Raw genomic sequence first — 13,579 nt, forward strand, 5'->3', positions numbered from 1 at the left:
GCTAAATTTATGAAGCAACGCTCATTTATTTTCTTTTTGTTATCTGTACAATCACATTTTAATGTTAACATATTAAAGACGCTCAACTTTCGATGTTTGTGTGTGTATGTTTTTTTACAATAGTCCTATTGTGATTAATTAAGTCCCGTCGAGTGCACATATTTTGGCTATGACAGGCGGAACAAACAAAAAATCGCTACTTGAAATACCAGGCAGAAAAGCAGCTCGAAAGCTCGAATTTTAAAATTAAACATGTATAAACCTTGAATTCAATATTCAATTTTGCGACCACAGCCCATAGTCTTCACTGTTCGAGCAGATCGACTTATTTAGACGGAAGTCGATCTAATATTCAAACCCCGTTTCTGAGAAAATTATGGTATGATATGTCGAACAGATTTGATTTTTTTTAGTTTTAATTAGAAGCTGCATTTGTGTCCACCTATTCTTGAAACACAAATACCCCAAACCACCGTATAATTCTCGAATGAATGTTCAATTTCAAGTGCATTCGATTTCTCATTTGTTTATTGCTTACCTCACATCTCCATCAAAATCTTCTTTTCTTTTGCGTAACGACCTACGCGGATATGCCGGCCTATATACATACAGGCTTTTGGAATTCAAAAGTACCACGCATCCGGATAGTCAGTCCAGCGAGGGAAGCTCCATGCGAGACTTTAACCCACGACGGGCATGATGTTAAGCCACACGAGATAACGAATGTACCACGGGATCACCCCCATCCTTTCTAACTTTGTGCTCAAATAATTGGACCAGTTAAAAAAATACATAAATATAGACTAAAATATACGATTTCCGAAAAACTTAGCTCAGCACGCATGCGCAAGTCAATTACCAATTAGATGTCAACATTGTTGCATCATTAGCAAAAAGTTTGCTCTGGTGTGAAGATCAACTTGGCCACACGTGGATAGGAAATTAGTAAATTGATTAAAGTGTAATACAGGCCATCCGTAAGATATGGAAGCTAATTGTGGATATTGTGGTGTTCCAGCGAAGTTAAAATGTGCTGGTTGCCAACAAGTGTATTATTGTAATCCTGATCATCAAAAGAAACATTGGAAAGCTAAACATAAGCATGAATGCGTAAAACCATATGAGGTGATTTATATTTTACGTTTGCTGTCCATATCAGAACAACAATATTTTCTCATTTCTCGATAACTAATATACACATTGCGACCAGCCACTTTGAGATACGAACGGTATTGATGGGAATCGTAAAAATCCGTTCCATCCATCTATGCAGCATGTGGCATTTTCTTAACTAAGTTTAAAAATAGAATGACCGGTTCTTTTAACCTAGTTCGTATGAATGTATTGCCATGTATATGAGAACCTTTAATAATGTGCATCATAGATATCCGGCAGTTGGGCTTCGCATTAAACGCGACAAGAAATGAATAGAAGTGAAATTTACAAATAATTTAAATTATTTCTTGCTACGTATGATGCTATTTTTAATAGCTACTGCCTACAAAATCCAAACCATTATTCGGTATTATTTGTCTAGATTGGTTACTGTAATAAATCTATATCCAATAAATGTTCAATATCGAAGCAGTTCCTTCGGAATAAAAAGAGAATCTAATCAACTGTTTCTATTTCATGTATGCTCTTCTCTTTCATTGAGTTTACAGTTGACTAAGAGTGATGAAATCGGACGACACTTTGTGGCGACCAAGACAATTGAAAAGGATACCATACTCTTTTCCGAGAATCCGCTAGTTATAGGCCCGAAATGGAATTTGGCTGACTACGAACAACGATCGACGGTAGTACCATGCGTTGGATGTTTTACGGACTGTCCGCTGGGCCAGTTCTACTGTGAATTTTGCCGCTGGCCAGCCTGCAAACCAGACTGTCCCGGATTAGGAAACTCCAACTTGCATGGGCTCGAGTGCGGTGTGTTACGTTTTGGTCGACCTCCAAAACCTGGGGATGATCCGGAAATGTTCTTCGATTATTATAGGTATGATGCATTATTGGTGCTGAAATGTTTGGCCCTACAAATTCGTAATGCAGACTTATTCGACCAGCTAATCAACCTTGAGAGTCATTACAATGCGCGTAAAAATTCCCGCTATTACGCGGATACTGACGAGCGTGTCGTTTCGTATCTGTTTCGAAATTTTCTCGATCCCCTGCAAAAGCTGGAGCGTAAAGAGGGCAAAGTTGTTCTCAAAATGTGCGATCGCAAAACGCTCCACATGATTGGAGGCATACTAGAAGTTAATGCCATGATTATTCCACTGTCAAATGGAAGAGAAATTTGTGGCCTATACCCGATGGGTTGCCTGCTCGAGCACAATTGTATGCCAAACTCCTTTTACACGTTTGATTGCTCTAAAGGAATGAAACTAACCTTCAAAGCTGGTAGGGACATACAAAAAGGTAAAATATAACACACTATCGTATGTTTTACGTGTTCAATAATTGGCTGTTGTTGTTGTTTACAGGTGAACATATAACCACTACCTATACCCATTCGCTATGGGGAACGCAGCTTCGCAGAGAGCATCTGAAAACGAACAAATACTTTGCTTGCAAATGCAGCCGGTGCTCTGATCCGACTGAATTTGGCACTTTCTTGAGTGCCTTGCGGTGCATGGGTATAGAGAATGAGCCATGCGGAGGCTTTCAACTGCCAATTAATCCACTTGCTGAGGACAGCGACTGGAAGTGCAACAGATGTCCGGTACAGATTACACACGATCAAGTTAACTTCCTGATGTCCAAGATAGGCGAGGAGGTAGATGACGTGATGAGTCGTAAGTCTTCTGTAAAAGAGTTTGAGAATCTAATCCATAAATTGCAAAACTTCCTGCATCCAAATCACTTTCATCTACAAACACTGAAACATTCATTGATCCAAATGTATGGACGCTTTCCCGGGCATCGTTTGAGCGAGCTTTCCGATGAGATACTACGCACAAAATTAAAAATGTGTCATGAAATGTTAACAATAATCGAAGTGCTCGATCCAGAATCTTTCCGATTAAGTCTATACGCCAGTGTGATTTTACTAGAACAACATGCAGCCCTCATTGAGCTACACAAGCGCCAAAATTCTCTCACTGCGTCTAATGTGAAGGATGCGCTCAGTGAAGCTTTGCAGAGTCTGGTACGTGCTAAAAATATTTTGCGGAACGAAATGGGAACATTGCAAGGTAAAAAATTAATGGAACAAATAGAGAGCGCTTTAGAAAATGTAAAGGCGCAACCTGGCACTAAATAAGCGTTTCTTTAAATTCATTTCTTTTTATAAAATCTTAAATACGACCCATTTCAATAAACGCGTTAAAATTCTATTATTACACGTTATTTTGGATTCGTTCTAATTTAATTATTAGTCCATTTTATTCATTTTCCTTCGTTACAAATATCGGTTCATTCAGTTTCGCCCACAACAATGCACTATTTTGCATTTATGCTATTATAAATGAGAAAGATTACTTGAATTGATTGATTTCCTGTCTACACTCTCATACATACAGTAGCGGAATAATATCCGTAACATGTTAGGTGAAAAATTAATGAAAAATGTACGGAATACATTTATGCTTTTGTTTTAAATATTGTCGATGGCGGTAAGTAATTCTTTTATAAAAACTCATCAGGTTCGCGAGGAGCATCTAGATCCCGATAATGAATTACTGGTCGGTAGTCAGGACCTCCCATCCTAAAACAAAAAGAAAAAAAATATAGTTGTTTGTGCTCATTAGAAAGAAATAGAGGAATATATGTTAGATTTGTGTTTGTGTGTGTGTGGGAGAGAGAGCGAGGAGGAAATGCCTTGAAGGTAATTAGGGGAAAAGTATTGCTTTAGTTGTATGAGAATCTAGTTGTATCTATCTGTATTCTAGTTGTATGAGTAACTTTATGTTAATCAGTTGTACTCTCAATACAGTACAACAAAGCAGAAAAGGTGGTGCGAATTGCCCTTCCTGTTTGATTTTTGTTCAATTTATCGCTTTTATATTTATTGCATGAATACCTTCTCACAGGAAGCCATGAGAATAAACACAAACAACAACAGTTTATTGTATGTTGGAAAGTATCGCTTGCTTACCTAGCGAATTCGGACCATATTACATGGGATCATCAAAAAGAGTCTTATTCAGCTGCAATGTATAATTAGTGTGTTGGATGTATTCTACACATAAATCATGTCTAGAAAAAGCTGTCATTGAAATTCGGCATATCCAAGTCACTATATGCTACGATCGGTCGTCGAGGGTCCGCTCCCGTGTCTCTGTGAGCAAGCCGCAAAATCAATGTCAACCACAAGAGCAGCGCAAAAAAGGTGGCAAGTTGGCCGTTGGTAGAAGGTTTTATGACCAATGGAACAATTGTCATTTTACGTATCGTAATCCAAAAAGAGGAAAAGAAAAAAAGAAAAAAAACGTATATGCACAATCAGTGATGATAGCGGAGAAGCTTAATTTTAAGATGTTTTTAAATGAAATTAGGATGTGCCGATGATACTCCCTAAGATTGAAAAAAACAAATGCAAAAAGCAATTTAAACTAACCTTCCTCCACGGCCAAATCCTGCTCGTCCACGAGGATTTGGGGCCATCATTGATGCGGCAGCGTATGAAGCATACATGGGTGCATAGCTATGGGACATTCCAAAGGGTTGGTTGCGATATCTATAAAAGGAGGACGTATTTTAGAAAGCCAGTGACAAATAACAATTAACATATGTTTACACTTCAAAACACTACTTACCCTCCTGCACCGACGCTTGCATTAGCAGTAGCCGATGTTGCACCCTCAGATCCAGGTTTCTTGGCATTACCTGGATGTTCTGGCAGCTGAGGTCGCTTTGAATCTTTGAGATAGTTGTTGAAGTATTCTACTTCCTTGCGCACTTCTTCTACCTTTTCCGCGTGTTTGTTGAAAATGTGTTTACGTACAAAATCTGGACCTTTGAATTTTTTCCCTGACAAAGGACATAACCACTTATCCTTCGCTAACTCCTGAGTGTTTGCGGTGATAAACTTTTCCACTTCCGCTTCGGCATCCTTTGCACCGAGCTTTTTCATATCGGTCTCGTCTATATCGACCATTCTGGTAAGGAAGGAAGCCATTTTACCTTCAAATGTGCGAATATATTCCTGAATTTCGTTGCTCATCACTTTGCTCTGTGAGGGTGGTCCACGAGCGTGAATAATTCCGCATCGATTAGGCATTTCGTCTTCGTACGGATATTCACAATGGTTGTAGAAATCGACCGAATGCACAATCCGCAAATACAAGATCAATCGATCGAGCACTTCTATCAACTGAGGATCGCGCTCAATTAACTCGCCCTCCGAAACCTTTTTGCTGTCTTCCGACAAACCTAGCAGCTCCTCTTCTTCTGCCGATGCTTCTTCGATCAAATAATCGGTAATGTTTTGCAGTACGGGATTTTTTGATTGCAAACCAAATGATTCTTCAGGTTGAACTTCTGAGCCATTTTTATCTCCAGCTTCTCCCGTGCCAGATGCAGCTGTCGGAGTTTCTTTCCACAATCCCCATTTGTCGTCCAGGTTGTGAGCTATCTTTGCACCGAGCTTAATATCACTGCGCACAACAGTTTTGTGACAGGTGATACCGTTTACCGGGCGCACTCGTCGACTTAGATCTTTGTTGACTATTGCGCCCAGTTCACAATCTCTTAGACGAATGTTGTTCAAGTTCCAACAAATTTCCTTGATGTTCACTTCGCGCTTGAACGTTACCCAACCTCGTCGGAACCAGCGACGTTCCAGCAGAGGATCTGCGATTGCTACGCGAAGAAATCCGTTGTAGCGACGACACATAGCCTCCACTTCCGCCTTCGTGATGGACGGAGCCAAATTTCGTAGGAAAATTGAACTCGTGCGATGCAGTGCTCGCGATCCACTATCTGCAGGATCTTTCGCCAAATCAATAGTTTCTGCTTTAGAATCGCCTTCCTGTTGTGATTTTTTATCACTATTCTCTTTGTTTACATCGTTTACGGGGTCGGAACTATTCTTGTCTTTCGTGGTTTCCTCAAACTCATTCTGTTCCTTGTTCTGGTCGGCATTATCATCTCTATCATCAGCCGTGTTTAGATCTTCCGCGTCGCATACGGGTTTGCCTTCATCTACTTCCTTATCTCGATTAATGTTATCCATCGTATCTGCCGAATCTGATTTTTTTTCCTCTTCTGGGATTCGCATATTTTCTTCATCTTCATTATCCTCTTTGTTCATACGCTCATCTTTTTCTTCCTCCGATTCACTCGAAGACGATGAAGACGATGATGATGAACTTGAACCAGAATCAGACCGACTTCGTTTCTTACGATCTTCAGATTCATGTTTGTGTGCTTCATGTTCCACTTCGGCAATTTCTTTCTCGCTTTTTTGTGCATCATTCGATTTGCTCTTGTCCCCATTTTCATTTCCATCGTCCATGGATTTGGATAGTTCCTCTTTGATTTTAGAATTGCCATTTCTTGCATCTTCTTCAGACTGTGGCACACTGAGCACATCTGTTTCTGTCTCTTGTTTAGAAGAATCTTCCTCCATTTTGACGGCTAATTCTTTAGCCGTTGCATCCACTTTCGATTCGGTTTTAACTTTTTCCTCGTTTAGTGTAGCGGGCGTTCGAGCAGCCGCTTCAACTACCGAAGGCTTTATATCCAGCACTTTTAAATCTTCTTCAGTGCCTCCCTCCAGTTTAATAACCACCGTATCAAGCAAACGAAGCAACGCGTCGGTATTGGAAGCATCGACAGAGACTTTTCCAATTTCTTTAGACTTGAGTAATTCTAAGAATACTTCACACCGACGCTGATGAGTAAACATAATCGTTAGTGTTATGAATTCCATCATACGGTACAAGAATAAAATTACCTTCAAAAATGACAGCTGTTCTTCCTTTCGCTTTTGCGATTCTTCTGGATGATATTTGATCTTAAACCTGTAAAAAGTCGTGATATAAACATATAAATATAAGCGCAATTCCAAGATCATCAATATACATAAAATATAGTTCCAGAATAGAAATGCATTTGTAGATATACTGTAAATGCAAATGCTATTATGTATAACGACAAAAATACCTAAATCTCAGCGAAAAACGTCATACCAAAAATATCCTAGTTGACGTATCTCACGCATGTATCTCATTTCAATATTCAAAAGTGAAAAAGAATAAATATATTGAAATTTAAGTGCTATCACCATAATGAGATTCGCGATATTTTGAACGAAACAATCAAAACACGCCCTGAACCGCAGTGGATACATATCAATGTTTTGTTTTTTTTTTCGCGAAATTTATTCAAGCAAGATGCTGATTGTGTTTATTTAATTATCGTTTGTAGAAATAGAAGATGCATAATAAAGCCAACTCTTCCTTATTTTTCTTCTTTTTAGTACGGGTTTCCAGCATTTCATTGCTGGGTGTGAGTTATTAATGAAGTAGCTGTTTGTTTCATACACATAATGTTAAAATAGTAAATACCTCTTTTCGTTCGAATTTGTTTTGCTTATATCATTTGTTTGCAGTTATCCACGTAGCAGTAGAATTATTGAACGCGTAGTTATTCGGCGTTATACATATATTGATTTCGAGATTTGCATTGTAATTCGCGGAGGTATGAAGCTAATGTAGTCAAAAAAGAACACCGGCATTGCTCGCCTGTGTTAGATCGCATATTTCGGAACCCTATATCATATCGAAAGCCATACTTTGACGAGTTTAAATCATTCGCGGCGGCGGAACAAACGTAATCTACTTGCTGAACTGATAACTAGAGCATTCGCACTTGCGATTTAGGTTGAAGGATGAAGACAACGATTACGCTGGTCGAAAGTTATGTGCAATACAAGCCACTGCATAGTTTCCCGAGATTGAGCATTACTTTGGATAGATTGCTGCATGCAATCCACAAAGAAGATTGTTAAATTATTGCTTCATTCAAGTAATGGCCAATTCCTTACAGAAAACTATGCATTGCATGCCTGATGCACTCACTATCGATGACCAATAATCAACGCTGTTAAGGAAAAAATATGATTAGAAATATATATATCCATGTATATATATACAAGTAAATATTACAAACATTTAATATTTAGCAGCACATAATTAACACATTAATGCAATTGACATTTTTCATCATGGTAAATCGTATGGAGCATAACACGCCGATTGTAAAAATGTATGAAGCAATCGAAGGTTACACTACCAATTGATCAAATATGAGACACCTGAAAGTATAGCATACCATTCTTCGTCCTTGTGTGCAACGAAAAATTCGTTCATCTGCTGTCGCCTAAACTCAAGTTTATACTCGTTGTACTTTGTTATTGCGTCAGAGTCGGAGATCGAATCATCCTGTGTGGCGAGGAACTGTTTCAACGTCATCATGCACGGCTGTGTTAGCATATCTCCTGATACTACCGGTTCCCTGCAATTTAATACACATTACTGTACACATTTTGCAACACTGGTCGAATTTGCACTATTACCTTTGATGTGTAGCATGTTGATGGCCATAAGGACCGACAGTTGGATGCATTCCAAAGTGATCATGTGCGTAACCGTACATTCCATAGCCGTCATGTGCTAAAAGATAATAGAAAATAACATCAAGAACAATTGCTCAAGTCAGTTGTGTCCGTCGAAACAAATCGTTTGATAGCACAAAATACTACACAGATCTAATGATATTAAATTGATAGGATTATCAATACATGGTTTGAATATTTGGTAAAGTAACTAGTGGGAAGGTTATTAGACGAATCTTCCTAGACTGTTGGTTAGATCCGTGCTGCCGTAACGATTGTGGATGATAATCGTTCCTTCATATGCCATGAGCATAATCATTTTTTTATCAGCTTTAATATTTTGATTTTTTTCTTCTATATATTAGCAAATATGCCTCACGATTCGCGAAATTTTAATTTTACCTCCAAATCTATGTCGACCTTCATCACCCCATGTATCGCCACGCATACGTTTTACCGTGGGCCCTTCTCGAGCTGGCGAATAACCCCTATCTCTAGGTGGAGGTCTGTAGTCCCGGTAATCCTGTCGGGGCCGAACACTAAAAAAAGGCAATTAGGTAATAATTGATTCTGTAACCAATGCGACAGTTTACTATACCGATCAGGCCAATCGTCTCTGCCCCTTGAACGATCTGGTCGGTCGGCACCGCGTCCGTAGCTATCTCCGCCACCACCAGCGCTGCGTTCGCCGCGAAACTTGTCACGACGTTTCCGGTCGTATTCATCATCTGAGTCTCCCATTTTGTTGAGATGATGTAGTTGTTACACCGAGTTGGCTTTCGCTGCAGCGAAATTGGGCGCAAATGCTGTAAAGATAGTATAGAAGGTTCAAGAACACAACACATAACCTCAAAAATAATGCATTACACCATGTATTTATAGTTCGCACACAAAGATAGACAATTGGCATTTTAATTTCATCTAAATCGTGTTTGCCAGATACGATAAAAAAACGTAAACATTATCAACAAAGACTGAGCATTTATAAATTCTGTTCAGTATATAGAATCAAATAGAAAGTGTATGTCAAACACAGCGTCGCTAAGTTGGGCTTCAACTCTCCATTTTTCCGACTCTACGGTTCAACATGTTAATCAAGGAAAAAACTTACACAAGGAATTCTTCACACCGTTGGTCGATTTTTTAAAACAAAAAAACGAGTTATACGCGGGCTTGGATAAAAAATTAATATTCCCAAAGTGAGTCAAAATTCACCGGCGTCACCACATACCACAAAATACACAGACAGATGGAATGACAGGGCATTGAAGCTGGTATTTTCCAAATAACAAAAAAAAACTCTTTTTGACCAAGATAAACAGGGTACGCGCTACCGTCTCTACAGGCAGAGTGACCAGAACTTAATATTTTTTTGTCTAACCGTGCAACCAGACATACTGAAACAATTTCATGCGGTAAGGCCCGTGTCTGTGCTCCATCGGATGCGATTTTATCGGAAGGCCTGTCAAAATTTTATATGGAATTTGACAGATAACGTCGGACGTGCGATTTCGTCGTACGACGGAATCAAAAAATTTTGATTTCGTCGGACGCTGCATCCGATTTTATCGGTCAAACTAAATGTGTGGTGTTTTGTAGGAACAATCTCAACTTAATTTTTCATAATCGTTATATTATTAAAATCATCCAAATAATCGCAATATTATACGAAAAAGCGTTTGACAGCACGTGCGATAAAATCGCATGCGATGGAGCACAGACACGGGCCTAAGTCCCGTCCAAGGTGTTATAAATGACAAGGTGAAGTTGTTCAGAGCAAAATGACATTTCTCGACTTGACACATCTCTACCTGGGGCTCCGGTATAAAAATCGGGGAGGGCTGGTGCGGGGTAATGAAATTTGTATGCAGAGAGTGACAGATGTCCCCCACAATGTCGCCCAGCAAAAGCGGTAAAAATCAACCTTCTAAATACATTATCCTTGGGCCCGTCCCAAGTGCCACAAATCCACTAAACGACCACTAAACGGCTTCTAAACGACTCAAGCACTCTACCTAAACGGAATATAGAAAGACTTCGTTTAGCAGACGGCAAACGACTCATGCATTCTAAAAATAGCAAAAAAGCTGGTGGCGCCATCTGTTTGTGGGATACCCAACCAGTTGAGCTTCCTCGCTTGGAGGAAAGCTTTCTCATTTCCTCTGTACTGTTGTATGGTTTCGCATTGAAGTTATGCATCGCTAGAACTAGAACGGCGATACGATTGTTTAAATACTAAACTCCAATGGAAACCACCAGCACTGAAGCAAGTGAGATTTGAGTAATGGTCGTTGGTGTTGATACTCACGTATCTGACGTATGATATAGATTTTTGCTCGAAAAGTTAGAAGGCTATATAGGTCATGATAAGATGAAACTTGTCGAAACACATTGCAAGAAAAGGATAGCAATATAATAATCAGTTTTAATAAGCCATCTATTGATCAAACCAATGAAGCTGTGGAGCTTTCTTTTTTTTCTATGGATATTCAATTTTCAGTCGTTTAAGCTTAATCTGTGGCGCTTGGGTATTCTTTAAAAATTATATTTGGGACTTTGCGAGTTCTTATTTAACATTAAAACATAGATTAAAGTGTGTTATTTTGTGTTATTCCGTGAATTTATTCTATAATTCATTGTGTTTTTGACATTTTTGATGATAAAAACTAAGAAATCATTTTTTTTAATTTTCACATTAATTCCTCATTATCTACGAGCCGCATGGACAATTAACGTGAGATTATAACTCTTACTCACATGATTTTAAATTTCGTGCATAAACAAATCATCAAATCTTTTGTTAATATATATCAATTTTTCGATCAAATCAATAGACACACAAAAATGCACATAATAACAAAGAAATCTGTTCTATTTGCTAAGCCTTGTGTGCGGAAACCAATGGTTAACGGTTCAAAAATGACGTAAAGTCCCTCAACTATGGCGACCCCCCAAAGGCCCTTATCCACCACCTGATATTTTTATTCCACCTTGGATTTTATCGGAAGGCCTGTCAAAATTTTATATGACATAAATTTTTGACAGATAACGTCGGACGTGCGATTTCGTCGTACGACGGAATCAAAATTTTTTGATTTTGTCGGACGCCGCATCCGATTTTATATGTCAAACTAAATGTGTGGAGTAGGAACAATCTCAACTAAATTTTTCACAATCGTTATATTATTAAAATCATCCAAATAATTGCAATACTATACGAAAAAGTGTTTGACGGCACGTGCGATATAATCGCATGCGATGAAGCACAGACACGGCCCTAAAGCGTAAAAAATAGCCAACATGGGTGAAAATTTTAATGTCTAACCGTTGAAATAGACATAGAGCGACAACGTCAGTTTGTTTATGAGCCAGACTTATTCAAAACTCAAATAAGTAAATATGAACACATTTTAACTTATTTTTTTGTTTTTAAACATTTTTAAGCATGTAGGTAGACTGACTCGAATTGAGCTACAGCAGAACGTCGATTATCCGGGCAGCTCGGGACCGAGCGGATGCCGGTTAATGGATTTTTACGGATAATGGTTCAAGAAATGACAAATTCATATAAAATTGTAAAATTAACTGGTTTTACTAAAAATTCACCTTAAATCAATCAATTGATCACTGATAGAATAGTTTTTAAATCAATAACAATAGATTTTTTTTTTATTTAATTGCTCGGCCACGTTGGGTTACAGCAATAGTGCTTACTGACTATAGTATACAATTATTCACGAAGGAGTAGGAAGGAGTTTATGGTACGGAAAAGGAGCGAAGCCGGGATCGGTAGACAGGATAGGAGAGGACAGCAGGAAGGGAAGGCGGAAGTGATTACATTAGTAAACGCTGCTACAGCTTGATTTATGTCATCATCAGTAAAGCTCCAATCGGTACCGGCTAAAATATGATGAAGCTTTTGGTAGTCCAGTTTCCTAAAATTGAACATACGAGCCGTAGGTATTCGTTGAGAGGATGCAGGGCGAGAGTGCGTAAGGAGCACACTTGTCTCAAGAGCAGGATGATGATTGTCTAGCGCGACGAGTGGAACAGGTGAAGCTATGACGGGGGAGCAGCGCTCCAAGAAGGCATAGCATTGGCAGCATTGGCAAATAGAAGGTCCAATTGACTTCCGCGTATATTTTTTATGCCAGATAATTGCGGCAAACCGTTTACCGACATTCCATCAAGCAGAGAAACATTTTCACGAGATACACCAGTAGGAATGAAGTGATTAACGCACGATGCAAACACATCCATATCAAGCTCAGATAGACAGAGAGGCGTAACTCGTCTAGTTTTGTGCGCAATCCTCATACTTTTTGATAGTAGATGTTTAGTTGATCGATCGAAGGGATGAGAGAGCGAGATGCGCCGGGAGTGCTCTCGCTGCAAGTTATTAACGGCGAAAGAGAGTCGGACGGATTATGTGTATTAGATGCAGGGTTAGCTTCCATCAATTCGGGTAAAGTCGGTAGTTCATGAGAATCTTCAGCCGGATCAGCCGGTTTACGCTTGCTGAATGTACTGCGTATAAGGCAAGCTCATAGGGCCATGATCTGGCGAAATAGTGAAATCAGCGTTTCGCAGTTGTGTCGTGTGGTTGATAGAAGGTGGCGAGGAAGGATGATCCGATTCACGATTAATAGGCGCAGAAGGTGCAAGGGATGCTGCAGTAGTGGGTCGCCAAACATTGACGGAGCGGGGATTTAGGTCGATGAACTCCTTAAAAGAGATCCCGCGAGGCCAGGTTGAAGCAGCCAAAGCAACAGCCCGGTGCGAATCCGGTACACCAATTTTAAAAGATACGTAGGAGAGCGTAGAAAGATCCCGGTCGCGTCGTACAAGGCTATATACCAAGATGTCGTCTGTCCCTATGTTAGAACAGGCCATTTCGCGGATCGCTTCAATCGGAGTATCAGGAGCAATACGGGAGATAAAGACCCAAGTACGGGGTGGGCGTTCAGGAACGGTCGTAATATTATTGCAGGACAACCCTGTGCCCGATGAAAGCATAGC

At 39.5% G+C, this 13,579-nt stretch overlaps 2 protein-coding genes across 3 annotated transcripts; one reads left to right on the forward strand and one right to left on the reverse strand.

Moving 5' to 3' along the window:
* Window positions 1-853: 853 nt before the first annotated feature.
* Window positions 854-3,348, forward strand: LOC120955383 (SET domain-containing protein SmydA-8). The gene is made up of 3 exons (XM_040376213.2): window positions 854-1,125; window positions 1,665-2,418; window positions 2,484-3,348. Exons 1-3 carry the CDS (start codon window positions 985-987, stop codon window positions 3,260-3,262), a joined length of 1,674 nt encoding a protein of 557 aa, XP_040232147.2. The 5' UTR covers window positions 854-984; the 3' UTR covers window positions 3,263-3,348.
* LOC120955382 (serrate RNA effector molecule homolog) lies at window positions 3,346-9,831 on the reverse strand. Of its 2 annotated transcripts, XR_005751780.2 has the most exons (10): window positions 9,672-9,831; window positions 9,159-9,366; window positions 8,963-9,099; window positions 8,522-8,618; window positions 8,278-8,460; window positions 6,899-6,965; window positions 4,758-6,835; window positions 4,559-4,678; window positions 4,097-4,279; window positions 3,346-3,706 (listed from the first exon to the last, which is right to left on the reverse strand). XR_005751780.2 is itself a non-coding variant. In XM_040376212.2 (9 exons), exons 2-9 carry the CDS (start codon window positions 9,299-9,301, stop codon window positions 3,628-3,630), a joined length of 2,904 nt encoding a protein of 967 aa, XP_040232146.2. In that variant the 5' UTR covers window positions 9,302-9,366; window positions 9,672-9,831; the 3' UTR covers window positions 3,346-3,627. The 2 variants fall into 2 exon arrangements, 1 of the variants encoding a protein (XP_040232146.2); XM_040376212.2 differs by lacking the exon at window positions 4,097-4,279.
* Between the last annotated feature and the right edge of the window lie 3,748 nt (window positions 9,832-13,579).

This window comes from Anopheles coluzzii, chromosome 3 (genome assembly GCF_943734685.1).
Source record: "Anopheles coluzzii chromosome 3, AcolN3, whole genome shotgun sequence".
NCBI classification, from domain to species: Eukaryota; Metazoa; Arthropoda; class Insecta; order Diptera; family Culicidae; genus Anopheles; species Anopheles coluzzii.